At 38.4% G+C, this 25,146-nt stretch overlaps 1 protein-coding gene across 1 annotated transcript; it reads left to right on the top strand.

Annotated features, from left to right (window-relative positions):
• Nucleotides 1-489: 489 nt before the first annotated feature.
• LOC100252379 (26S proteasome non-ATPase regulatory subunit 13 homolog A) lies at nt 490-24,543 on the top strand. Its single transcript, XM_059734611.1, has 6 exons — nt 490-778; nt 4,413-4,857; nt 6,277-6,357; nt 18,360-18,556; nt 18,665-18,764; nt 24,063-24,543. Exons 1-6 carry the CDS (start codon nt 627-629, stop codon nt 24,246-24,248), a joined length of 1,161 nt encoding a protein of 386 aa, XP_059590594.1. The 5' UTR covers nt 490-626; the 3' UTR covers nt 24,249-24,543.
• Nucleotides 24,544-25,146: the final 603 nt, after the last annotated feature.

Here is a 25,146-nt window from a genome sequence, read left to right as displayed (position 1 = left end):
CAGATTTTTAAAAGAGTTTTCTAAATTTTGCCAAACACTTAGAGTCTGTGTAACAATAATTTTAGGAAGCGTTTTTACTCCTCCTAATGCTTGAAAGATAAAAATTTTTAAGTGTCAGAAATGTTAAAAACTTTTTTTTAGAATCATTATCAAACAGAATCTTAATTTTTTTTTTTTAAAAATACTTTTTAAACTAAAAATATTTTTTAAAATCATTACCAAACAAACTCTTAATTGATGATTCTCTTAAAAATAATTTTTAAGAAAATACTTTAATATGGGTGATTGTTTGGCCATAAAACTTAAAACGAAATGAAGCTTTCATTATTGTGTTTTTTCTTTTGGTGGGTTGCATAATTAAATTATTGTTTTACTTATTATAATTATTATTATTATTATTATTAAGTTTAAAATATAAATGAAACAGAATTATAACTTCGGATTGGGTTCCAAATCGGGTGGAAATTCGGGTCGTCCATACAAAGTGATGGACCCGAATGGAAAATCCCCGTCCATGTCTATTCGTTTCTTTGAGGAGAAGAAAGAGAGCAAAGAGAGAAAGAGGTTTTGGGGGATTTAAATAGAGAGAGGGTCGAAAAAGGGTCTCACAGATTTATTCAATCGCCATGGCCGCTTTGCAATACCTGGAATCACTGCGCGCGGCCCATCCGGAGCTGGCAGAATGGTACAACTCTCTTGCAGATCTGTACCAGAGGAAGCTCTGGCACCAACTCACTCTCAAACTCGAACAGTTCGTCGCTCTTGCAGTCTTTCAGGCCTGTTCCCCCATCTTTCTCCATTTTCTATCTTTAATTCTTTTTTTTCTCAGTATGTGGTGTGGTTTGGATTTCGAATTTTTTATTTTATTTTATTTAGTTTTTATTTATTTCTTTGTTGGGTTGAATCTAGGCTCTGGAGATCTTGAGGGGGACGGTGGTTTTTGGGATCTTAGGAGTATAACTACCTGGGGAATTAGGGTTTCTGGGTGCTAGTCCTTGTTGCATCTGATATTTATGTACTTGTATACCTTTAGTTCCTGTTTGGTTGCTGAGAAAACGGAGCAAAACGATAGGGATAAAGAGTTTAGATTATTTAGGCTCTCTGTTGTTCTTGTTTACAAAATATGGAAAGCGCAACTGAACTAAGCCAGCTAGAAGGAAAATTAGGGTTTCTTGGTGGCAACGATTCTTGTATTTATTTATTTATTCTTTGGAGGGAGAAGGGATTTTTGGCATCTTATGTCTAAAGGACTTGGGAAATTAGAGTTTCGAGGTTGAGATTATTGTTGCATTTCGAATTTGTTTTCCTGATATTCAGTTAGTTCCTGTATCTATATGTAGTTCCTGTATCTACACACAGACACAAGAGTTTGAACTTTTTATGCTTTCTGTTCTTTTGGCTTCTAAGATATGAAAGACTCAACTACACTGGATTGAATTTTTCCCTCGCAGTTCCCAATTAATGGAAAATATGTAGTTAAAAATTTATTTCTCTTCCTGCCTTTGTTTCAGTTCTGAAATGGAGTGTTGGTATTTATCTTTTTGGGAGTTGTAGTTAAGGTGCTATTTGGTTTAGGTCTTTTTCTTTTTCTTATTTATTTATTTATTTTCATTTTTTTTATTTTTTCCTTTTGGGAGAGGCAAGGTTTAGGCCTTGGTTTGGATGTTTTGGAGATTGTGATTGGTGGACCTGGATTTATATTTGATCTGATTTATTAGAATTTCTTATGCGTGCCAAGCAAATTTGGAGGAGAGAGTGTTATTGTGTTTGAACTGTTGCCAATGAATGGGAGATGCTGCAATTTTTTTTGTTCTTTCCTCATTTTATTGGTCAAGTTTATATTTCTTTCTGTTGTTGGGAAGAGCTGTTTAGAGGATGTTGTGAGAATATTTAACTTGCTCATCCTCAGGGATGAAAAATGGAGGAAATTGTATATGTACGGTGGGGATTTCTTGTTTATTAAAGATTAGAGGGATGACTATTGGACTTCTGGGGGTTGATTATCACCAGACCACACATGTTTTACATAAATCTTTCTTCTGCTTAATTTTTTGAACCTCCTATTGGATTCAAGTCCTGAAATGATGGTTGAGACAGCATCTATTGATAATATAGATCCCTCTTCCATTTTCTAGTCTATAATATGAACTAAGAATTTTACATGTAAATGTGGAGAAATATCCATAGATTAGTAAAATGATTTTCTTTAAACAGAAAATGACAAGGGCATTAAAAATTAATGAAAGAAGCTCAATTTTAAGAGTTATCTTGAGGTGTGAGCTGTTCAATCAAGCTCAAATTGTTTGATTTATGGTGGATTTATTGTCTTCTTCCCTATATTTGTATGTTTTGTCTTGCTTGATGTTTTCAACAGTGTTGATTGATTGGTCATCCCTTTTTATAAAGGAATGGATTCTTAGAAGGATCAAAATTATGTGATGAAAAATTGCAATAATGAATCTACTTTCAATGAGTACTGGAAGAAATTCTTAGAAAGATCAAATTTACATAATGAATAAATGCAACAATGTAAAAATTAAGATACATTTAAAATCAATATTCTTCTCATGTGCAAAAAAAATTCTTTAATTCTAGTCAAGCATTTTTGTGCCTGTAAAATCAAGTTATTAAGAAGGTTTTGAAGTATTGATGATGGTCTATATTGAGATTGAACCCCTTTGGGGTGATGGTGCTTTAAGGAGGAGAGGGGGACTTGTGGTAAGGGATTGTGGAGAGGCATTAGAAGGTGGATGATTCTCATCAATTCTACTCAGTTCTTGATTGATTATATGTGAAAGGTTAGATTCTGACCAATTATTTGTGGGAACATGCCTCTGATGTGTCATTTTCTGGAATTTTTGGATTTTATTCAATGGAGCCTTGGTGTGTATTTATTTGGCCAGGATGGGACAAGCAACCTTTGTCCTTTGGCTCCCTGCTTTTGTTAGGAAAGTGGTGGTTGAGTTTATGTGGTTGCTCAATGGGTAGGGTCAGAGAAGCAGTACGTCAGAAGCTCAACAGGGTCATTCTCTTCTAGCTTGCTTTTGCAGCTTTGAGGTTTGGGTGGCTGATATTCCCTTCAAAGTAGCAGTTGGTTGGGTGTGTGGGTTTGGGTTGGTCAGTTTGGTTTGGTTTTGGAAACCTTTCAATAGACCAGTTGAAATATGAGGGCTTTGTTTTGATGTCTCTTGAAAATTATGAGGTATCAGCCATCTGTATTCTCATCAACTGCCTGATAGCTAGAGATCTGTGGTATTGTCATCTTTGGAGTAATGTGGGTGCTTCCAGAGTTGACAAAGGATGTTCAGCTAGTTGCCATGGAAATTTGTGAAAGATTAGGAAAAAGAGTTGAGAGCTGCTCCATTATGTTTGTTTTGGTGCCTTTTACACAAGCTGGGGGTGGGTTGGGGTGTCAGTTCTAAAGCTGAAGGAGCACCTATCCAAGTTCATATTTTGACTTAGTTGTAGGCCTATTTGTTCCTTCTTGGAGCGTACTGTCAGCTTGTTCTGTGCATTGGCAGGGTGGGACTTTGGACTTGTCTTGTCTGTTATATTGTAGTTACTTACCTGGTATTTCTTTTACTAATGCTTTTCTCTCTCTTTTTTAATTTCCTTCTTCAAATTGTGTTTGGACTGCCCAAGGTCAAACTGACCTTAGTTGTGATCATGAATCATGAATATTTCTTTTTTCAGTTTTGTGAAACGTACATCATCTTCATTGACTAGTTGCATAGGTTTACTTAGTACTTTGGAGGCTTCAACATACTTTATGACTAGTTCATTGTATTTTGGGAGGAGTCTTCATCCTTCTTTTGTATTTCTTTACGTTGCAACTTCACTCCTTGCTGAAAAATAGAGCAGAGAATTTTCTATCTTTATGCTTGATTAGCTTCAAGGGAAATGATTGAGAAGTTTATTAATCATTATTGTGCATGTGTCCCTTTTACTGTTCTGTAACTATGTGAAAGGCACATTATCTAGGAGGGGGTCTCAGCAGCTCCCCTTTGGGCAAGGAGTGAAGTCGTTACAATCAGTCAATGAAGATGGTGCAATATTATTGATATGCTTATGGAGAATGAAATTAAGCTGTATTTTCTCTAGTTATTGATATGAACACCACCTAATTAACTAGGGTTGTTCCTTGTATGTCACTAATGTTTTTACATATGATCTGCAGTTACTAGATGTGTCCTTATAAGCCCAATATTGTTGTAGATAAGAGAGATGAGAATCAGATTTCTTGTCTTGCATTGCAGGATCTCTTTGTTGTGAGTTTGAATACTTTTAGCTGGTTCTTATTACATATGTTTTTGCTTGTTCCTGATGTGGATGTTATGAAATTCAATATCTGTGCATGCATATCCTTTTTATGGTTATCTAAAACTTATTCTTTTGTATTTTCATTTGCAGGCGGGTGATGCTCTCATTCAGTTATATCATAATTTTATCACTGACTTTGAGACTAAGATCAATCTTCTCAAGCTCGCACATTTTGCTGTCATAGTTTCTAGGCAGTATACAGAGAAAGAAGCTGCTGTACGTTACCTTGAAGGGGTAATTGAAAAGCTTCGAGGTACTAGAGAGTTACGTATAGAGGAGCCCATTCTATACATAAAGATGCAAATAGCTGTTTTCAATCTTGAGAAGGGGGACCAAAAAGAGTGCAAGAAACTTTTAGAAGATGGGAAGAGTACACTTGACAGTATGACTGACATTGATCCTTCTGTATATGCCAGCTATTATTGGGTTTCATCTCAGTATTATAAATCTCGTCAAGAATTCGCAGAATTCTATAAAAGTGCTCTTCTATATCTGGCATACACATCAGTGGAGTCTCTCTCTGAAACATTTAAGCTGGTATGTTACTCATGTGCTTTAATTATTTCAAAAAATTCAAGTCATTTATAATGATTCACATTATACTTTCACTTGTTAAGGCTGTTTTGACATCTCATGTTAGCACAGAATTTGAAAGTTGTGATCACTGATCTGGATTTATGAATTTTTATGTTTCAATTCTCATTGTAGCACATTTAACTCATTAAACCCTAAAATATAGGCCGCTAGCATGGAGACAGAGAAAAAGAAGACAGGATGGGTAAAATGAAATGAAGTTTATCAAGAGAGAAAAGGAAAATTAAAGGAGATATAACAGAAGGACGAAACACAATTAAAAAAATGCTAAGAAACATTGAGAACCCCAGGTTACTAACCTCATTGACAAGGGTAACAAAAGATTAAGTTGGGGAGTGATGGTGTCATCATGCTAGGTTGCTAGAGTGTATTCACCCTTGGTCTTAAAGTTAATCTAGGAAACCTGGAGAATGGTGGAAGGATTACTCTCCTTGTTTGAGTTGGCAAGGACCCTAATCTTTTGCTCAAATTTTCTTGAATGCAAGTGTGCTTGCACTATGGGGTTGTTGACCTTGTGCAGAATGCGGTGTCTAATGGTTTATCTTGTCAAGAAATAATCTGATTTAAATGGACTGCTATGCAAGTAAATGTCTTCTGAGGGGAACCATGTAAGGTAGTTTTTTCTATCTATTCCATGGAATGAAGTTATTGAAGCTCCCATGAGTATTCCAAATGAAGAGAATGTTTTCATGCTTAGTTATTGAATTCCTTGATTAAGTTGTGTATTTGCATGGTCCATTTGGTTGATTATAAACTAACTTTAAGTATTGAACATGACTTGGGATGGTGGTGGCATCAGAAATTCAATCTAATGGTGAGGGGCAAAGAATAATGAGGGAAGGGGCAAGCTAAGGTATAGTTAAGATATTTAGCATGGAGGAAAAAGCTCATTTTGCCTCTCTAAAGGAGGCCAAGGTTCTATCCCAGCTCAATGGAAAATTTATTTATTTATTTTTTGAAAAAGAAAAAGGGATGGGGGAGAGGGGTGGTGTGTTTGTTGCCTGTCCCCCTTTTGACCCTTAGTTGGCTTAGGAGGCCTTTTCAGAAGTAAACCATTATTGAAGTTGCTACTTGGCTGTGAGAACAGTAAAGTCAGATATAGTCCAATTTAACTTATGAAATAAAAATTGTTGAGGCACATTCTTTTGTACTTATGATTTGTGGATGCAAAACTATATAAACGAATGCTTGTATTGTTATATTCATTTATTGGTTTGCTCTGATTATACATTTGCATAGTCCATTTAGCATTTGATTTATCCTTTCAAGGATTGCTAGGTGGCAATGTCTACAACTTTGCAAAATGAGTTTTCCATTTTTCCGTCATGAAATAACTTTTCCATACTTTATGTGATATTTTAGGATTTGGCATTTGATTTATCGCTTTCTGCGCTGCTGGGAGATAATATCTATAACTTTGGAGAACTGCTTGCTCATCCAATTGTAAGAATTCTGTACCAAAAATTCCTGATTTCGTGCCTTTTCTTTCACCTGTATTTGAACTGATGTTGTTTTGAAGTATGCTTAGTTGATTGTCGTTGTGTTCCTCTCTTTCATCATGGCAATGTCAACAAGATTTTGTGCCTTTCTTTCATTTGTATTTGAACTGATGTTTTGAAGTATGTTTTGTTAATTGTTGTCATGTTCCTCTCTTTCGTCATGGTACTGTCTACTTGTTGATGATTGGTATTTTCTTGTATCTCATTGTGCTAGTGCTTATTGTGTACATCATTGTTTCATTGATTGCCACAGGTAAAAGTGTCTCTGATTGACCTGTTCAACCCTAGTATGTTTATCTTAAGAGCACCAATGTTGGTGAACGTATTATAAATAGTAATTGGCCGCTATTGGAATTGTTTTTCATTTATTTATTTTGATAAGTAAAGAGGTGATATATATTTTTTTTTGATAGGTAAATAGATTTCATTAAGAGCCAGAGGCTAGAGAAAAGACATACACGGAGTATACCAAAGACAAAGAAGCAAAAAACAAAGGGACAAAACAAACATGACCCTTACTTGGTGGCTAGCCAGTCTACAAAATCTATCAAAGACAAAGTGTGTTCCTCTATATACACCCTAGCCCAATTCACAAAAGTGTACAAAAAAATGGATTTAATATCTTGATCGTTCCTCTCCATATCATCGAATGCTCTCCTATTTCTTTCTCTCCAAATGGTCCACATCAAGCAGAGGGGGGCAGCTCTCCAAGCTTTCTTCCTTTTCTTGCCCACAAAGGAACCATGCCAACCTAGGAGGTGTTTTTTCACAGTGGAGTGCATCACCCATTGCACCTCAAACAGAGAGAAAATTAGGAGCCATAACATTCTGGCTTTCTCACAAAATAGTAGAAGGTGATCTGTGGTTTTCTCCTTATATTTACACAAAAAGAATCTGTTGGGGATGCTCCAACCAACTCTCTTCAGGCGGTCCGTGGTGAGCAACCTATTCCAAGCCGCCTCCCAACCAAAGAAACTAGCCCTAATTGGAACCCAAGGCGTCCAAATAGTTCTAGCCGGGAAGGGGGGTTTGGTATCCCTTGAGAATGAGCTATAAAAGGACTTGACAGAAAAGGTTCCATTCTTGTTCTCTTTCCACCGGAGTAAGTCCTCCACACCTCTTCTAATGGTTAAGGGATGAAGCTTGCTTAATAAGCTTTCGACTTCACCCACCTCCCAATCATTAAGGTGTCTGTTAAAACGAAGCCCCCAGCTACCTCCTCCTTCGTCTTCCTCCCAAGCCTTAGCAACCCATCCTTCTTTGTTGACAGAGAGGTTAAACAAGATGGGGAAAGCTTCCTCCAGAGATTGATTTCCACACCACAAATCCTTCCAAAACTTCACTCTGGTGCCGTCCCCAATGATGAAGCGGGAATGAGAACGAAAATTCTCCCAACCTTTTCTGATGGCCTTCCAGACCCCCACCCCATACCGGTTTCTTGCATCTTTGGAGCACCATCCTCCCTCTTGAAGATCATACTTACTAAGGATAATTTGCTTCCATAGGGGCTCATTCTCATTAGCGAATCGCCACAACCATTTCCCCAGAAGGGCCTTGTTAAAAGTAGCTAGACTACGAATGCCCAAGCCACCTTTCTTTTTATCGGCACAAACAACCTTCCAACTCACCAAGTGAGGTTTATTCTCTAAGGCTTCACCGCCCCATAAGAAATCCCTTTGGATCTTTTCAAGCCTTGCGCACATTCTCTTGGGGATCACAAAGAGAGAGAGAAAGTAGGTTGGGAGGCTTGAGAGGGTGCTTTTCAATAGGGTAAGACGGCCACCTTTGGAGAGGTATTGCCTTTTCCAGAGAGATAACCTTTTCCTGAATCTTTCTTCCACTGCATCCCACACCCTAATGGATTTGTAGGGGGCTCCAAGGGGAAGACCCAAGTAGGATGTAGGTAAGCTCCCTATCTTACAACCCAAGACCGCCGCAAGAGTCTCCATAGGAATGCCTTCCCCCACTGGGATGACCTCTGTTTTATTTAGATTGACTTTTAAACCTGAAATCGCCTCAAACCACATGAAGGTCCAGCTAAGGTATTGCAACTGATCTGCATCGGCGTCACAGAAAATTAAGGTGTCATCGGCAAACAAGAGATGGGACACGAACAACCCCTCACTTCCTCTTCCTCCCACTCTGAAACCGGAAATAAAGTTTCCATTTCTTGCACGGGACAACAATTGGCTAAGAGCTTCCATGGCCAAAAGGAAAAGATAGGGGGATAGAGGGTCGCCCTGTCTCAGTCCCCTAGAGCTACGAAAGAAGCCCGAGGGGCTTCCATTGATAAGGAGCGAGAAGGAAGCCGTGGAGCAACACCATTTTATCCAATTAATCCATCTGTGCCCAAATCCCATCTTGGACATCACCTCCATAAGAAAGTTCCAATTGACATGGTCAAAGGCCTTCTCAATGTCCATCTTGAGAAGGAGACCCGGGATGTTGTCTTTCAATCTAGAATCAAGGGCTTCGTTAGCAATAAGAACAGCGTCCAAAATCTGCCTCCCATGGACGAAAGCATGCTGAGAATCAGAAATCACCTTCCCCATCACTGTTTTCAGTCTATTGGCTAGGACTTTGGCAAGCAATTTGTACACACTCCCTACCAGGCTGATTGGTCTGAAATCTTTTAGATCTTTGGTCCCCTCCTTCTTAGGAATGAGCAAGAGGAACGTGGAGTTTAAGCTTCTTTGGAAGGTCCCATGGAGGTAGAACTCCCTAAAGAGGCCTAAAATTTCTGGTTTAACAACGTCCCAACAGAATAACCAGAAGGCCATTGTGAAGCCGTCCGGACATGGGGCTTTGTCTCCACAGAAACTGCTTAGGGCTGCGAAAATTTCTTCCTCAGAAAACATAACTTCTAGGCTGCTGGCCAAGCCTTCTCCCAACTCCTTGAAGTTAAGGCCATTTATACTAGGCCTCCAATCCCCAGGATTAGAGAGAAGGGTTTGGTAGGCATTGCAAACACCTTCTTTTATCTCTGCCAAGGATGAGAGATTCACCCCGTTTACTTTAATTTTGGATAGGAAATTCCTCCTTGCCCTAGCATTGGCCATTTTGTGGAAATACTTGGTATTTTTATCACCCTCTCTTAACCAGATTTCTCTTAACTTCTGTCTCCAAGAAGTTTCTTCTAGAAGGGCCCATTTCTTATATTCCTCAAGATCCAGATTTTTAGCCTTTAGATCTTCAGGAGTAAGAGCGTTCTCATTCTCCTTGGCCTCCCACTGCTGCAAGCGGGAGAAGGCCTCTGCTTTGTTGAAAGAGACGTTGCCTACCACCTCCTTGTTCCATTTTTTCAGGTCCTTCTTAAGAGCTTTGAGCTTCTCAGCGATGCAGTGGCTGCTATAGCCTTCCACCGAATATCCATTCCACCAGCTTTTTACTAGGTCTTTGAAACCATCAATTTTCAGCCACATATTTTCAAAGCGGAAGGGGCTTTTGCCTGAAGAGAAACCCCCAGCTTCTAGAATAATGGGGCTGTGGTCAGAGACCAGGCGAGGGAGAGCAGATTGTGATATGGCTGAGAAGTGGTCCTCCCATTGGTCAGAGATTAAAAAACGGTCCAATCTAGAGGCAGCTTGAGAGTTCAAGCCCCCTATCCAAGTGAAAGGACCTCCAGCCAGTGGGATATCCTTCAGCCCTAGCTCCCCGATCACCTCTGAAAATCTCCTCATATCGGCTGTGAGTCTAGGGGCATTTCTTCTTTCCTCTGGATATCTAACAGCATTAAAATCCCCTCCTATGCACCAAGGGTCTTCCCAGAGGCCACGGATGGCTCCAAGCTCTTCCCAAAAGTCTTCCTTTTCGTTACCTATCACTGGCCCATACACTCCAGAGAAGATCCAAGAGAATCCGTCACTGCAGTTTCTAAAACGAGCAGAGATGGAGTACCCCCCACTTTCTACCTCCAAATTCTCCAAGACTCTGTTATCCCATATGAGAAGGAGCCCTCCTGCCGTGCCCCTTGCGTCCACTGAAGCCCAATTAAGAAATCTTCCTACTCCCACACTTTTCACCAATTGCGTAGAAACATCTTTCACCTTTGTCTCCAAGAGACAAACCAAATCAACCTTTTGATTCCTTACCACTCCCTTGATCAGTTTTCTTTTATCACAATCATTAAGCCCTCGAACGTTCCAGCAAAGAATTTTAATTCTCATTAATCAACTGGAATCAAATCCCAGGAGCTCTGACCAGATCTTTTGGATATCCCTAATGTCCCCTTATAACTAACAGAGCATTCCAATCTTTTTAACTCTCGTTCAAATCGGGTGGAACAGGATTTTTTCTTCTTCCTTCTCTTGCCGAGAGAGTTACTTCCAGTCCTCAGCTTCAATTTCGAAAGCAGCTCCAGAATTTCGACTTCATGCCCTTCAACAGGCATTCCCAAGACTTTACTAAAATGTAATAATTTGGAGAGCTCCTCTTCTGACCATCCTTCTTCACACGGGGGGTGATTCGACGAGTCTCTCTGATTTGCCATGTTTTTTCCCAGATCAGAGGTCGGGGCTGTAGACAAAATCACTGTCGACCCATCGCTAAGCATGATGGACAGGGGGTTCGGTGTCACTTCTACGTCCCTTGCCATTGAAATTACAGGACTAGAGCCAGGTTCCCTTCCCCTCTCAAGCCCCGTGTCCCAGAAAGGAGAAGAAGAAGAGGATGAGTCCCCTCTCAGGGAGATCGGGGGAAGAGAAGGCATACCTTTTTTAATACGAGCTTCGACGGGGGGGGGGGAAGCTCCTTCACAGATGTCGGCACTTCCACAAGGTGCGACGCTTCCAACTGGGTCGACTTACGAGCTTTGACGGGGAGGGAAAGCTCAAATGCATGCATCGGCGATTCCACAGGGGATGACGCTTCCATCTGGGGGGTTTTGCTAGCTTCGACGGGAAGGGAAGCCGTCGGCGCATCCAAAAGTGGCGACGCAACCTTCTGGGGAGTCCTTGAGAAGGAAGGAGTCGCAGAGGGGGCTCCACTTCGACGCAACGAGCAGCTAGGGCTTTCTTGCCCTAAAGCTTTGGAAGGGGTTGGGCCGAGGGGTTTAAGAGAAGAACCCAAAGAGATTGAGACCTGGGCCTTCCCTAGCCCAGGCCCAAAGGGCCTTCCACAGGTCAGGCTCGAATGGGCCAAGACATCCAGAAGCTGGCCTGTTTCCTCAACGCGGGCTTGGGAAAGGGGATACTGGCCCGTCTCCGTAGCGCGGGCAGGAGACGAGGGAGCAATTGCACCCGTCATGTCTGTAGCAGGTGCACCAGTCCCCAGGGTCGGCGAAGGCAGCTTTTCAGGTTGCAGAATGACTGAGGAAGGTGGTTGGGGGTCCACGCTCCCCATAGCGCGTGCAGGGGCCACCACTTCATCCCCAATCTTCCAAGCACCGGACCTGCAGGCGGGGATCACAGAGGAAAGGCAGGGCTCTTCTTCCCACCATAGTTGCAGAGCATAACAGGAGGCGCCAGCGACTACCTGCAGCGAGCTTGGGTGTTGCCATCCACTGGTTTCGACTAGGACTCTGGCCCACTTGAGGTTCCGACACTCAGCTGTGTTTTCATCCACAGCTACGTACCTCCCACAGGAGTCTCCGAACTGCTTGAAGAGGCTTCTTCCCCAGAGATGGAGAGGGAGTCCTAAAATTCTAACCCACACCTGGCGCGCATCCTCATTATCTCCCTCAAGACATCCCACAGATGGCTTCCATTTTTCTAGGCAGAAGCTTCTTCCTCTGAAACGTCTTGTCCCTGAACTATACACCCTTTCTGCTTCGTCCTCAAATTCAAACTCCAAGAGCATGAGATTTTCTCTCACGTTTGAAAGCCAGAGGTTTCCTTCTAAGAACCATGAGTTCTTCGCCCATGACCCGAAAGAAACGGGGTCAGGAAGACGATCAGCGTCCCCCACCCAAGAGCCCACAAGACACCTGCCCAGCAGCTCCTCATTCCTATCCAAAGTTTCTTTCTCAATTTCTAGCCAGACTGCATCTCGAGGCACGGGGCAGTCCCGAAGAGGGTATGAGCCTCTGCCCATGCTACTGCTGGGAGAGACTTGGGAAGGTAATTGTTTATCCAGCAAAACACCTCTCCATTGGAGGGGGGCAACTCCCATACTTCTCAGTTTACTAGCCAGCATTTTCCAGCCTCCAACAAGCCCCCTTCCTTCAGGGAAAGCCAAGGAAAATCTTTTGTTCTCCGCATCTCTTACAACGTAGAACAAAAATCTTCCTGCTCTATTGCATCTGAGTTCCATACTGTAAACTCTATCACCTTCTGACCAAAGCTTTCTGAAAGGGGTTCTTTCCTTTAGCCCACAACATGATTCAACCCCTTCTAGCAACAGAGATAAGCCTTTTCCTCCAAATCTAATCCATGAAGAGAACTTGGGGCCTCTTTCACAGATCTTTCCACGCACTTTTCCTTTGTGGTCTTCTATGATAATCTCAAAGGTCTTCAAATCAATGCCAAACCAGCACTTACCACCAGGGGAAGACCCCGGCATTTTTACCGGCAGATCTTAACAGAGCCATATAAGGTCATTATAGACACCTAAAGAACATTCTACAACCTTGGGGGTTCATGAGACCTAAAGAGGTGATATATATATATAGGTGATATATATATAAGGTGCATAGTAAAAACCTGGCTACAATTGCAACTTTTGATGATTGGATTGGGTAGAAGTCCAATCCTTGTCCTTTTTTATGGGTTGTTCATGGCCTATGTAGCATAGACATGGATAAGAGACCTGGAAATGCATGTCTAGTCTAATTCCTTGCCTTCTTATTTTCCTCTAGTGTATGTTATTGCTCCCCATTGACTGCCAGCTTGTAATAGTATCTCTGGTCGACCTGTCCCACTCTCAGATATTTATCTCAGGAGGCATCATGTCACTGAATGTGTCATGTGGAGTAACCAGCTATTGTGCTGAATGTTGAGTAGTAGGTTAAACCTAGGGTTTTCTTTGGTTGTTGCCCATGGCCAATATAAAATAGACAGGGACATGAGACATGAGACATGGATATGCTTAGTGTCTGGTATAATTCATGGCCTCCTTACTGTCCTCTAGGTCAGTACTTTCTTTAAAATCTAATCGTGAAGTGGAAGCCATTGAATTTGCTGCTGGTTTTGCTCCAGCATTAAGTTTAATTCCTTGCAACTCTAATGCTAGCTGCTGTTGCAACTTCACACCATGTCAAGCAATCATCATCATACAGCAAATCATCTTTGGCATATATTCTTGTATCCACAACTGATTTCACACCGAACAATCTTACATCATGAAAGCATCCATGGGAACCCTTTGTCTTTGACATTGTTACATTTTTTTTCCCTAGTGGAACCTTTTTGTTAGTTTTCACCACATTTGCCTTTATTGTTTTGATAGATAATAAGCATAAAGCATATACAAATGGATGCCAATAGGGACCACAGCCCAGTACACATGAAATATTCAGGTTACAATTAAGCATTAAAAGATCTACAACAAAAAAACCCTTGCTATAGGATCTAAGTATATTTTCCTTTGACTTGGATCCAACATTTAGACGTTCTATTTTTTACTAGTGCAGCAAGCTAAACAAAGGCCCACACCATAAATCTCGTCAGTCTCATGCCATTGAGCAATGCAAGAGAACATGATCTACACTCTCCATGCCCACTTCTTAATTTTCCACCTGTTCTTTTCCCATTAAAGTTGACTTCCTACAAGCATCTTTTTTTCATCCATATTAGGTCATCATAGTTAGGCTGTGAAGCATGGCTGTCTTCGACTTTTATTGCATTCATATAATGCTCAAGTTTTAACTTTATTATTTGAAACTACCCTGAGATTGCCTGTTTGTGCCACTTGATGTTGCTGTTCCCATAAGTCACCTTTTGTTAGCTTTTCCCAAAATAAACATTTCAGTGTTTATATCTTTAGAATGTTGAAAACAATATACATCCAACCTTGATTCTTTTTGCCACTTTTTGTTCATTTTGAACCATCTGATGCCATCTACAAGTTTTCTTACTGAAGAGAAGGGATATATACCCAATTAGATGCATATAATTACATATAGCACATAAATTTCTACAATATTGTTCTGTCATTCTTAGTTATATTAAGATTCAGACTTCACAAGGATCAATTTGGTTGGTAATATGCAGTCATAATAGATCTCTGGACTGCACTTTATAACCAAACAGAGATTGGTTAAGGTCGAAGTAAATACAGGGTCAAGAGTCAGGAAGAAAGAGAGCAATGAACAGATGAAGATGTTCCATAATATGATAATCGATGACCAATTAATTGAGGAAAATGAGAAATGGGGCAGAAGAACAAAAAAGGAACAGAGGGAGATTAGAGTGCAGGAGTGTTAAAAAGAGACAATAAAGAGGAAGGAAGATAATTGCACCTTTGACTAGATGGTTTTGGGTCCAAGATGTGCCTTCTAGATTGTCTTCTATGGATGGTTGATCTGGGCAAGTGCCTAATGGTTGGTCCTTTGACAAACTGAGAATTGGTTTAATCCCTATTACTCTTGTCATGTTACAGGAAGCAATGGAGTTGGTTAGTCATTTTTTTTTTCATTGTTCATGTGATTCCGGAAGTCTGCAGCATATGGGAAAAAAAGAAAAAGAAAAAAGAAAGAGACAACCATAGACACACATACATGACAAGATACGGATGGTCAATATGGAGATTCCTTAAAAAGTAGGATATGCATAGGGCAATAATACATAGATACATATAATATCTATCGTTAACTTATAACAACTGATTTTTTTTTTTTTTTTGATAGGTTTTATAACAACCGATTCTTGAAAATCAAGTTTGGATGGGATCTCTCTCTCTCTCTCTCCATTCTCTCTCTCAAATTTAGGGTCTTTGAGTAATATAAATTCTTGTTTACATGTTATTTTGTGCTAATGGATGACATCGATATACTTTCTAGAAGATGCCCCTATTTACGAATTAATTAGATGACCAAAATTTTATTGTTTCCTATGAAGCTAACTTTACTTTTCTAAAATCAAATGTAGCTTCCATCTTCATTGTACCTTAAACTTATTGGTCCATTTCCCATATCCAATCTCACTCTCTCCTCTCTCTTCTTTTTTATTTTATTTTTTTCTTTTGGTTTGGGGATATGGGTTTAGGATTCATTTGACCCATCTGACAGTATTTGATGAGTATCAATATCTGAAACATGTCAGATACGGCTATGGGCTCTAACAATTATCCTTGTTACTTAGCTGCAGAGATTTTCTAGGCATTTGTGTTCTCCTGCTGTATGAGGCCTAAGGTGGGGGTGTTCTCCAGGCGGTAATTGTTCTTTTAGGGTGAAGGTTTTGTTACAGAATTAGGAGTGCCATGTGATTGGAGTTTTTGTAACAAAAAGAAGAATGTTCCGAGGGTTTGATGGTTCCTTATCATTTCCTTCCATGTATTTTGAAAGAATGCAATAGGAGAGTTTTGTGAATGAACACTCATTAGAGCATTTGAAATTGTTTGTAGCAAAGTCTCTTTTTGTTTAGGCTCAAGGGCTGGATTTGGACATGTTTTAGAAGCTCTTGAACTGTACCTTCTTTTTTTTTTTATGTGTACTAGGGATTGCACTTTCTTAAAGATGAAAGGTAGTTCTACAAACTCGAGTGAGGGAGGTGGAAGAGGCGTAGTTTGCATACTGTATCTCCAATGCATTTCACTGGAGAATATGACCTTGAACAAACACAATAACATAGCAACATTTTCTATACAATCAAGGAGCAACATTTGTGTATTTCTACAGTGGTAATTTTTCTTGGTATAAACTTATTTTCCACTTTCGTGGATATTCATTTTCTGCAGTGTCAATAATTACACTAAATTTGTTATTCACAACCCTTTTTTTTTTAGTATTGGCAACTTGTTTATTTGGAATAGAACCTCAAATCTTTCATCACATTCAACACATTGGGACCAGGCATCAAGGGGAATTTGTAATCTATATCTTAGTAAACCATTCTAAATGTTTTGATTGTCACTTTCTTGAAACTTTCATGCAGTGTTTTAAAAGGCTATTGAGGCTTATGCCTTGAGCCTCAAGGTGAGGGTATGCAAATTAGTCTTGAGGCTATAACCTCAATGGAGGGTAATTAAGGCTTACGCCTCGCTTGATTGAGGTATAGCTTTGAGGCTATAGCCTTGAGGCTATTAAAGCTTAAATCTCTAATATTCAAATGGGTTTTGGGCCTTCATGTGCTTTTTGTATATATTTGTTATGTTTAAGCCTCAATATTCATTGGTTGTAATGACTTGTGCTTTTATGATGTTTTGGTACAAATTTATAAGTTTTGTCTTGCATCCTAGATTAGGGTTGAACCTTTTAAAAAATAAAGGCTTAGTTACCACCAACTAACCCTTTAAATGAAAATGAAAGGAAGAGATTGGAAATAAGAAATTAAAGAATTGTTGGTTAAGGTCTCTGCCGGAAAGAGGATTCATCCTCGACATCTTGCGTTGAGAGGGAATTATGTAAATTAGAGTGTTCGGTTAATTACAACAGTTCTCCATGCACTATTAAGGGAAAGTGGAGGAGCATTGGGGATTCAACACCTGTCTTGTGAGGTTGTTATTTTGTGTTTTTGTTGTTGGAGGGTTTTGGGTCAGGGTTGGGTTCAGGGGGATGGTAGTCCTCTCAAGGGTGTTAGGTTTTTGCTTCACTCGTCTTCTTTTGCTTGCCTTGTAGCCATTTTTGTATATTTTGTGTGTGCTCTGTTGCATCATTTTGCAAGCGCTTTTGATAAATTCTCCTTATTTACCTATCAATAAAAAAAAGAAAAAAAAAATTGGCCAATATGGTGACCGAACTTACATATAATCATTATCTTGCTATTGATGGATAAAAGAAAGAGGATAACTATAATTAATGGATAAAGAAAAAAATGGTTTGATATTCACATTGATGGAGAGGATAATAGAGCAATTGGATATAATTATGATTCATTAGAGGATTCTACCAGTAATAGTGATGAGAGTTTTGAAGATTATTTGATAATTGCATATGAGAGTTGAATTTTAGAAGAGGAAAAAAAAAAGTTAGAAGCTATTGAAAATGACATACAATTAATTTGATTATTATATAGATGCCGTTTTAAGGAAATAAAACGGTAAGTTAACAACACAAGTTCGCCATTCTAAGGATAAGAAATTCACCACCTTAAAGATAAGAACTCACAATTAAGCTCACCACTGGCTCATGTTGGGCGACTTACTTGCATCACTCATGTTGGGCTGCTTACCTGCATCATATACATTGTATGATTTTCTTATTATTTATTTTTCATGTGATTTTATTAGTATTTTTCTAATTTTTAAGATCGTTGCTTTTTCTTATTTTTCTTATTATTATTTTTAAATTGAGGCTTATGCCTTGTTTTGTCTCATGGCTTACACTTCTCATTAGGGAAAAACACCTCAAGATCGCCTTTAGCCTTTTCAAACATTGCTTTCATGAAGTGGGTGTGGTTCTCCCATGATGAAGTTTAGAAGTTAGTGTCAAACAATTGATTTTCCTAAAAGCTTAAGCTTCTAGGATTTGGGTTCACTATGTATATCATGCTCTTTCATAATTAGAATTATATAACATTTGGATATTAATATAACCTGCGATCAATATAAATGTGAGCATGGTTTCACAGAGATGCATATTTGAATTCTGGTGCTATATCATAGCCAGACCATCATGTGTACGGCTGAACCTTTGTTCAGTCTTTTCCCCTTCAATCTGCACACTTGCAAGTGTCTTGAAGGTCTTGCTGTTTTTCCAGCGATTTTCTTAGGTTTACACATAATATTCTTTCTTGACAAGATTCTCATTGAATCCAGCACCAATGCAGACTTTCTTCGTACAAAATTCCCCTTCCAGTTCTGTTTAGCATTGTCCTACATTGGAGCAATAACATGTTTTACTAACTCCTACAGATAAAAAGTCTTCTGGGGACAAAGGTTGAGTGGCTTTACTATATACTCCAGGCATTCAACTCTGGTGATTTAGTCCGCTATCAAGAATTATGCCGTGTCCATAATGCTGCTCTGAGTGCTCAACCGGCATTAGTTCAGAATGAGAAGAAGCTACTGGAAAAGATTAACATTCTCTGCTTGATGGAAATCATCTTCAGGTATGTTAATGATATCATTTTCACTTGTAGTTTGCTAGGCAAGATTCAATTATCCATTCGCAGTCAACAAGTTATTGCTGAAGCTAACTGAGATATTGTATCTTGCAGCCGTCCTTCAGAAGATCGTACTATTCCCTTGAACATCATTGCAGAACGCACCAAACTTTCTGTGGAGGATGTGGAGTATCTTCTCATGAAGAGCCTTTCTGTAAGTCCTTGATTTCTGAAATTTGTATTAGTAAAATGTTTAAAATTCGTTTTGAGCATCTATTACCTGATCAGCTTCCTTTTCTTCAGATCTGGACACTGCTTTATTGTTTTGAGCATCTGTTACCAGGTCACTTTTAACATGGAAGTGAGTCATAACCCCAGCTAAAATTCCGAAAATCTCCTTCCACAGAGAGGGTTAGAAGTGCCTCTTAAATTCTTAAAAGTTACGAGAAATGTTGTGATTTAAAACCCCTGCACATTTTGTTAGTGATAACCCTATGCCTCTATGATTAGTGGTATCATTTAGACATTTCCTAAATGGCCCATTGTATTTTATAAGAGACCTTTTTCCCTTCTATACAAATAAAAGAAAATGGTTTTTGTAAACCATGTCATATTCTAAACCTATTGGGCCATGACCTTGGTGCATTGAGAATCTTATTTTGAATATCAGAAGTTAATTGATAACACATTTAATGCTCATCTAACATGCATTTGGCCCTGAATGTATCCAGCATATTGGGGATATATAAACATCTTCATAAAGGTATCCATGCTTTGTAGGTGGTTTCTGTTAAGATGATGATATAGCTCCCTGAAACAGTGCTTTTATAGCCCTGTGGAAGATTTTGACTATCTTTTGGTTAATTTGAGGATGGTGGAATTTAAAAACCTTACTATAGGTCATGATTATTGGGAGAAGTGTTAGATGAAATATCTCTACATCTCGTTTGGATTCCATAACTGTTGACTTCAGAGACTATTTTTAATCTACTCTGTAGAAAGCAGGTGGTTCACTTGCTTTGAAAATCTTCAAGCTGTAATGAGCTGAAACTGAAAACAGATGGTTGCTCTGAAACCCACAGCCACTGATTTTGGGTGAACTTGTCAAGAAATAATATCACTGGATGAGAGAGCTGAGTGTATGATCTTTCTTGCTAGAGTAAGGGTGGGCAAATTCTCTTGCATTCTTACCTGTGCTAATTATATCATGCTGATCTCACAGCTAAGAGAGATTCCTCTGCCTTGGAATCTTGTGAGGACTACTGATGTGCTTACAGTGTCTTGTCTTTGGTGTACGCATTTCTTTACCCATAACAGTGTCTTAACAATAATTTGTGATATTTTGTCTAATCTTCAATTCATAAGATAAAGATGGATGCTCAGATCCAGAAGAAGAGAGGTCTAAGATTTTGTCTAATCTTCAGTTCATTAGACATGCTAGCAAGGTTGGAGGTCCTGTAAGATGGGCAGAGATAGCCTAGGGCCAGGGGCTTAGATGTTCTCCCTAAACCTTGACAAAATGCCAATTTAGGCATTGTTTAGCCTTCTGGTATTGAATTTGGTTTTGTAGTTGGGCCTGTATGCCCTGCTGGGCCTTCTAGAAAAGGTTTTTTAGATTAGCTGGGTGGAATTGGGCCTTACAGAAAATATATTTTAGACAGGTTTGGTGGACCTAAAATTTATAATACCATTATAACTCTGAAGGGTGGAGGTGATAATTTCTCAGTTAAGTCACTCTTTATCATATAGAGGGGTGGATGTACTTTGGCACAGTTTGGAATTCTTGGGTGCCATTGAGGGTCAGTTTCTTCACATGGGAAGCTTCTTGGGGTAGGATTCTTACTCTGGATTAGTTCAGAAAGAAGGGTTGGAAGATTCCAAATAGATGTTACATGTGCAAGAAAGAAAAATCTATTGACCAGATGCTCCTTCATTGTATGAAAGCAAGTGATTTATGCGCTATTAGGAGTTCAGTGGGTGATGCATTTTTCAATCAAAAGTATTCTTTTGAGCTAGCATAGATCCTTAGTTGGAAAGAAGAGAAAAAAACCTTGAAAAGCTGCTCCATTGTGCTTATACTTTTTGGAGGAAGAGAAATAGAACTTTTGAGAATGTTGAAAAAGTTGACCAAGTAAAAACAATCCTTCATGTTGGAATGGTTCTGAGTGTTTATAGGAGATTGCTCTTTGTCGATATTGGAATTTGTGGAGTGGTTAGGTTCCAAGTAAGGCGTGGTTGTTTTCTTGTGTACCGCTTGCCTTGTTTTTCAGCCTTTTAGGTGTCCTTGTGTACGTCGTGTATACTTCTATTTAATACAATTGATATTTTACCTATCAAAAAGTAAGTGTGAAGGCAAGACTTGGTGGACTTGAACCTATAAGGTTGAATTCCATTCTTATCTTTTAAAAATTCATACAAATTAATTTAGTGTTGAGCAATTTGAAAACAAAAATATGGTGTACAAAATCATATCCAACTTCTATTTTTGGTAGCTTCCCAGTAAAAATCACTTTCTTAACTTCACTATGCAGTCTTTCTACCTTCTTTTTTTTTTTTTTTTTAAAAAAGTTTATTTTGTTTGTAAAGAGCACTTTTATTATTTATGAACTGCTATAAATTTATTTATTTTTTAGAATGAAAGGTTTCTTGAAATCTCTTATTGTTTATGTGTCATTTTAATTTTTTATATAAAAAACTTTCTTCTAGAGTAACCTTTATTGAAATTGAAATTTTCTTTGGTATAATCTTTGATGTACACAAAATTATTAAAAGATTGAGATATTTTCCATTAAAGTATCTTAGCAAATTTTTCTGACAATCTTTTTTAATTGATTGATTGATAAATATTTGTAATATGAAACTTGTTTGAGACCATTATAAATGCATTAAATAGAAATATTATAAGAAGTATTGCCCATTAAAATTATTAATTCAGAATCTCTTATTAACAGTAATACTATTGATTCAATTTTTGTTTTAATTTTTCTTGTTGAAAGTTGCTTCCTGTAAAGCAAAGTTCTAGCTCTATTATTGCTGTGAGAAGAGGATGTTGATATAGAGGCCAAGATGCTTAATCTTATTTTTATTTTTTTGATAATTGAGTAACCTTCCATGGCCAAACCCTTAGGACTCTCCATGGGGATCCAAACCTCGGGGGTGCTGACCACACCTGTGACACCCAGTACTGGGTAAATCATGATATTTAACTAGCAACCGGATTCGACAAAACCTAGACCGCGTGCCAATTCAGAAAACACTCTTGAGTAGGATGAAAGATGATATGAAAACCAAAATTTTTCTTATTGATCTCACATGTACTGAGTACATGTGGGTTTGGCTGTATATCTAGGTATCAAGCGTATCTAATCCCCAATAAGAATACTAATAATGTTTTAAGTTGTAATGATGTTCACTTTTTTCTTATGCTACACTGGCAGGTAAAATATGGTTTCTGTGCGATATTGTATAAAAATATGCATAAGTATAAAAATGACATTGTAGAATTCTCCAGGCAATCTAGCTTAACTGGGAATCTCAAACCAACTATTTTGAATCTCAACCAACCATTTTGTGTCCTGTAGTGTATCTGATGCTCCTCATAATACAGATGGAGTAAACCCTAGGTTTTCAAATTGGGTTTTTTTTTTTTTTTTTTGTTTTCCTTCTTTCTAGAGGAAAACTCTTCAATCTTGAGACAATAGGTAGGTCATTACAGAGTCTTATTCCCTAAACCTGAGCACGCAGAATGGAAACTGGAGAGATGAGGTTTATGCATTTAAGTTGTATAATACTTATGTTCCTTGCCTCTTAAGATCAAATATTCAGGCCCTTATTTGTATTAATTTCCTGCCCATGAGAATCTCTCAGGATTTCCCTAGGGAAAGAAGGTATCAAGTTGAGGTAGATATCTACCAGGATTTCCAAAATTACTAGCATAGGCTCTACTAGGCTTTTCTGCATGGGTGATTTTATGTGAAGCAAAACAAAATCTAGTAAGAAGAAAAAGTTACATTAACAATAAAGCCGTTATCGGATCATTTTCCTAATTTGAAGGACCTAGCAATGGTTTTAAGAGGAAGATATTGTGGATTCCTAGGTATATACTGTGTTTCCTATATTACCTAGGGCTCCTTTACTACCAGGGTCTTAGATTGGTATTATTGTCTATTAGTGAAACCCCATCCTCATTGACCTTGAATTCCAGTTTTGGGTGCAACAGCTTCTACTCATTGCAATTGCTTTCTCTTAATAGGTGATTTCAAGTTCTTATGAGTATACAAGTGTGTGGCAGAAAAATTGGTCCCATCCCTGTTACAAGATTTTGTAGTCCTGACTTCATCAAATCCACTTCTAAACACAGCCTAGACCAACATGGATAAAATGAAGCTTCCATGTATGCATCCAAATGTGACCTCCTGTTAACACCATGGTTCTTGCATGAAATTATTTGCCCATAGTTTTAGAAGGCACGCTTAAAGTGAGCCAAGGCTCAAGGCACAACCACTCTCTAGTTATAGCGCCTTGCTTGCCAAGACACGTGCCTTGTTGAAGAGGGGCGCTTCATCTACTTTACTTTTCCTTTTTAAACACTTTTATTCTTAAAATTTCTAATTGTATCTTGAAATTCATGCAATTTCATTACTCTTTTGTTGAATATTTCTTTTAAATGTTTGGAATCTTAAATTTTTTATTGATTGGATTAGATTTTGGTTTGTTATTTTATAAAATTGATATGCATTCTAGGTCAGGTTTCACTTCACTCAAGCGTGTGCCTTGAGTTGTGCCTTGTGCCTAAGTTGTAGGAGATTTTTGCACCTTAGGTGCCCCCCTTGTGCCTTTTAAAACTATGTATTTGCCTGAACTACACTTTTGCAGTTTGTATAGGATACTGCATCCCAGGAAAAATGAGAACATATTCTTGTAAACTTTTATTGTAAACCAAAGACTTGCTGGAAAAGTTATTCTCTGTGTTCACTTGCCTGTAGTTACCCATGTGCATTGTTTTTGCATGAGTCAACTTCTAACTTAGTGTAGAAAGTTGTTATACTTGCTTTGTTACTGTCTTTAACTCTAGGATGATGAAGCAAGAAATTGCTTTGAATTTAAGTATAAAATGTGCATAAATTTCCTATAAAAAAAATGAATTGGCAGAAATTTTCCAATTAAAAAAAATTAATGTGCAGAAGTTCTCTACCCGAGGTGGCTTCAAATGGGATGAAAGTGAGACATGAGTTTTTCATTGGAGAAAGAATCTTAGTATGCAAGCCTGTCAAAATAAATAAATGGATATTTGTTCTACAAATTAATGTGACTGCTTGGAATAAACCAGACTTGGCCATTGTTCTTCTTTACTTAGGATATTTTTTGTTGGTTTCCTGTGATCATTTATCCTCAATCCTCGTCTGGTTAATTGTATCCACTTGTTAAGTAGTCATTTACTTGTTTTGGGAAATGCAATTCAAGCTTTTGTATTAAACCCTGTAGACATTGGTTAAAACTTGGACTGCTGCAGGTTCATCTTATTGAGGGCATCATTGATCAAGTTGAAGGGACAGTTCATGTGTCGTGGGTGCAGCCAAGAGTTTTGGGTATTCCACAGATCAAATCGTTGCGCGACCGACTTGACAATTGGGTGGACAAAGTGCACACTGCTTTGCTCTCTGTGGAGGCAGAAACACCTGATCTAGTTGCATCATGAACCCACCCCGGGTTTCTTAATATTTGTTTTTACCTGTGTAACAATTTTCTTGTAACACCCGGAAAAGATGGCAAAGAAGAAAAAGGGGAGGGTGGATGTTGCTTGGGCCTTACTTTTAATGCTTCCTTTCATATTCTCTTGAATTATTTTCTCTGGAAGGACCAAAAATTTCTTTGTATTTTCACTATGAAGTTGTCAGTTTTACGGATTATGCTTAGGACATGGGTGAGTCGATTGGAAAATGGCGGATATTGATGACTGCTTATATCAAAGTATGTAGTTCAAATATTCTAGATTGCAATTTGTAGCACACTTATTAAAGTGAGATTATTAAGGAGATACCAAAACCAAAAAATGTCATTTTAATTATTGAAGTTGTAGTAGAATAAGATTGGTGGTATTAGTCTCGCTAAAATTTATTATTACATGGAAAAGGAAAAAGGCTCAGCCGGATATCAACTTTGTATTTAATTTCTCTAAATTGCTATGCTTAAAAACCGTTATATGCCTGCACTGGAATAGTGATGGGAATGAAGAACAATCCAAATCTTGACCTAGGGAAAGTTTATGTTTTCATAATTTTCTACCCATCTTTCAATATTTGACTCCTTATGTTATGAGTTATGACTAGCCTCCTTTGACTCCTCTGGATTTATGAATTATGGTCAACATCCTCCATGGAATGACATGAACTTATAATAACTTTGTTGAGCATGTGTGTTAGTTAATCAGGATGTTCATTTGAGGTTCTTATTTACTATAATGATAATTCTTTAGTTTCTTTCTTTTTCTGTTTTAGCTAAAATCATGTTGAGGCTTAGTTGACTTGCGGTTCAAACCTCATAGTCAAAGTTCACCCAGCATAGGGTAGTGTTATGAAGCTGCTTCAAGGCAAAAT

Source organism: Vitis vinifera, chromosome 2, assembly GCF_030704535.1.
Source record: "Vitis vinifera cultivar Pinot Noir 40024 chromosome 2, ASM3070453v1".
NCBI lineage: Eukaryota > Viridiplantae > Streptophyta > Magnoliopsida > Vitales > Vitaceae > Vitis > Vitis vinifera.
The sequence above is the reverse complement of the archived record's forward strand: the minus strand, read 5'-3'. Positions and strand labels throughout refer to the sequence as shown.

What these genes read in the sequence shown, in the direction of transcription:
- LOC100252379 (XM_059734611.1), top strand. Translation starts at nt 627, where the DNA reads ATGGCCGCTTTGCAATACCTGGAATCACTGCGCGCGGCCCATCCGGAG. An exon ending in GCTCTTGCAGTCTTTCAGGC is followed by an intron (nt 779 to 4,412) that starts CTGTTCCCCCAT and finishes TCATTTGCAGGC; the next exon opens with GGGTGATGCTCTCATTCAGT. An exon ending in AACTGCTTGCTCATCCAATT is followed by an intron (nt 6,358 to 18,359) that starts GTAAGAATTCTG and finishes TAACTCCTACAG; the next exon opens with ATAAAAAGTCTTCTGGGGAC.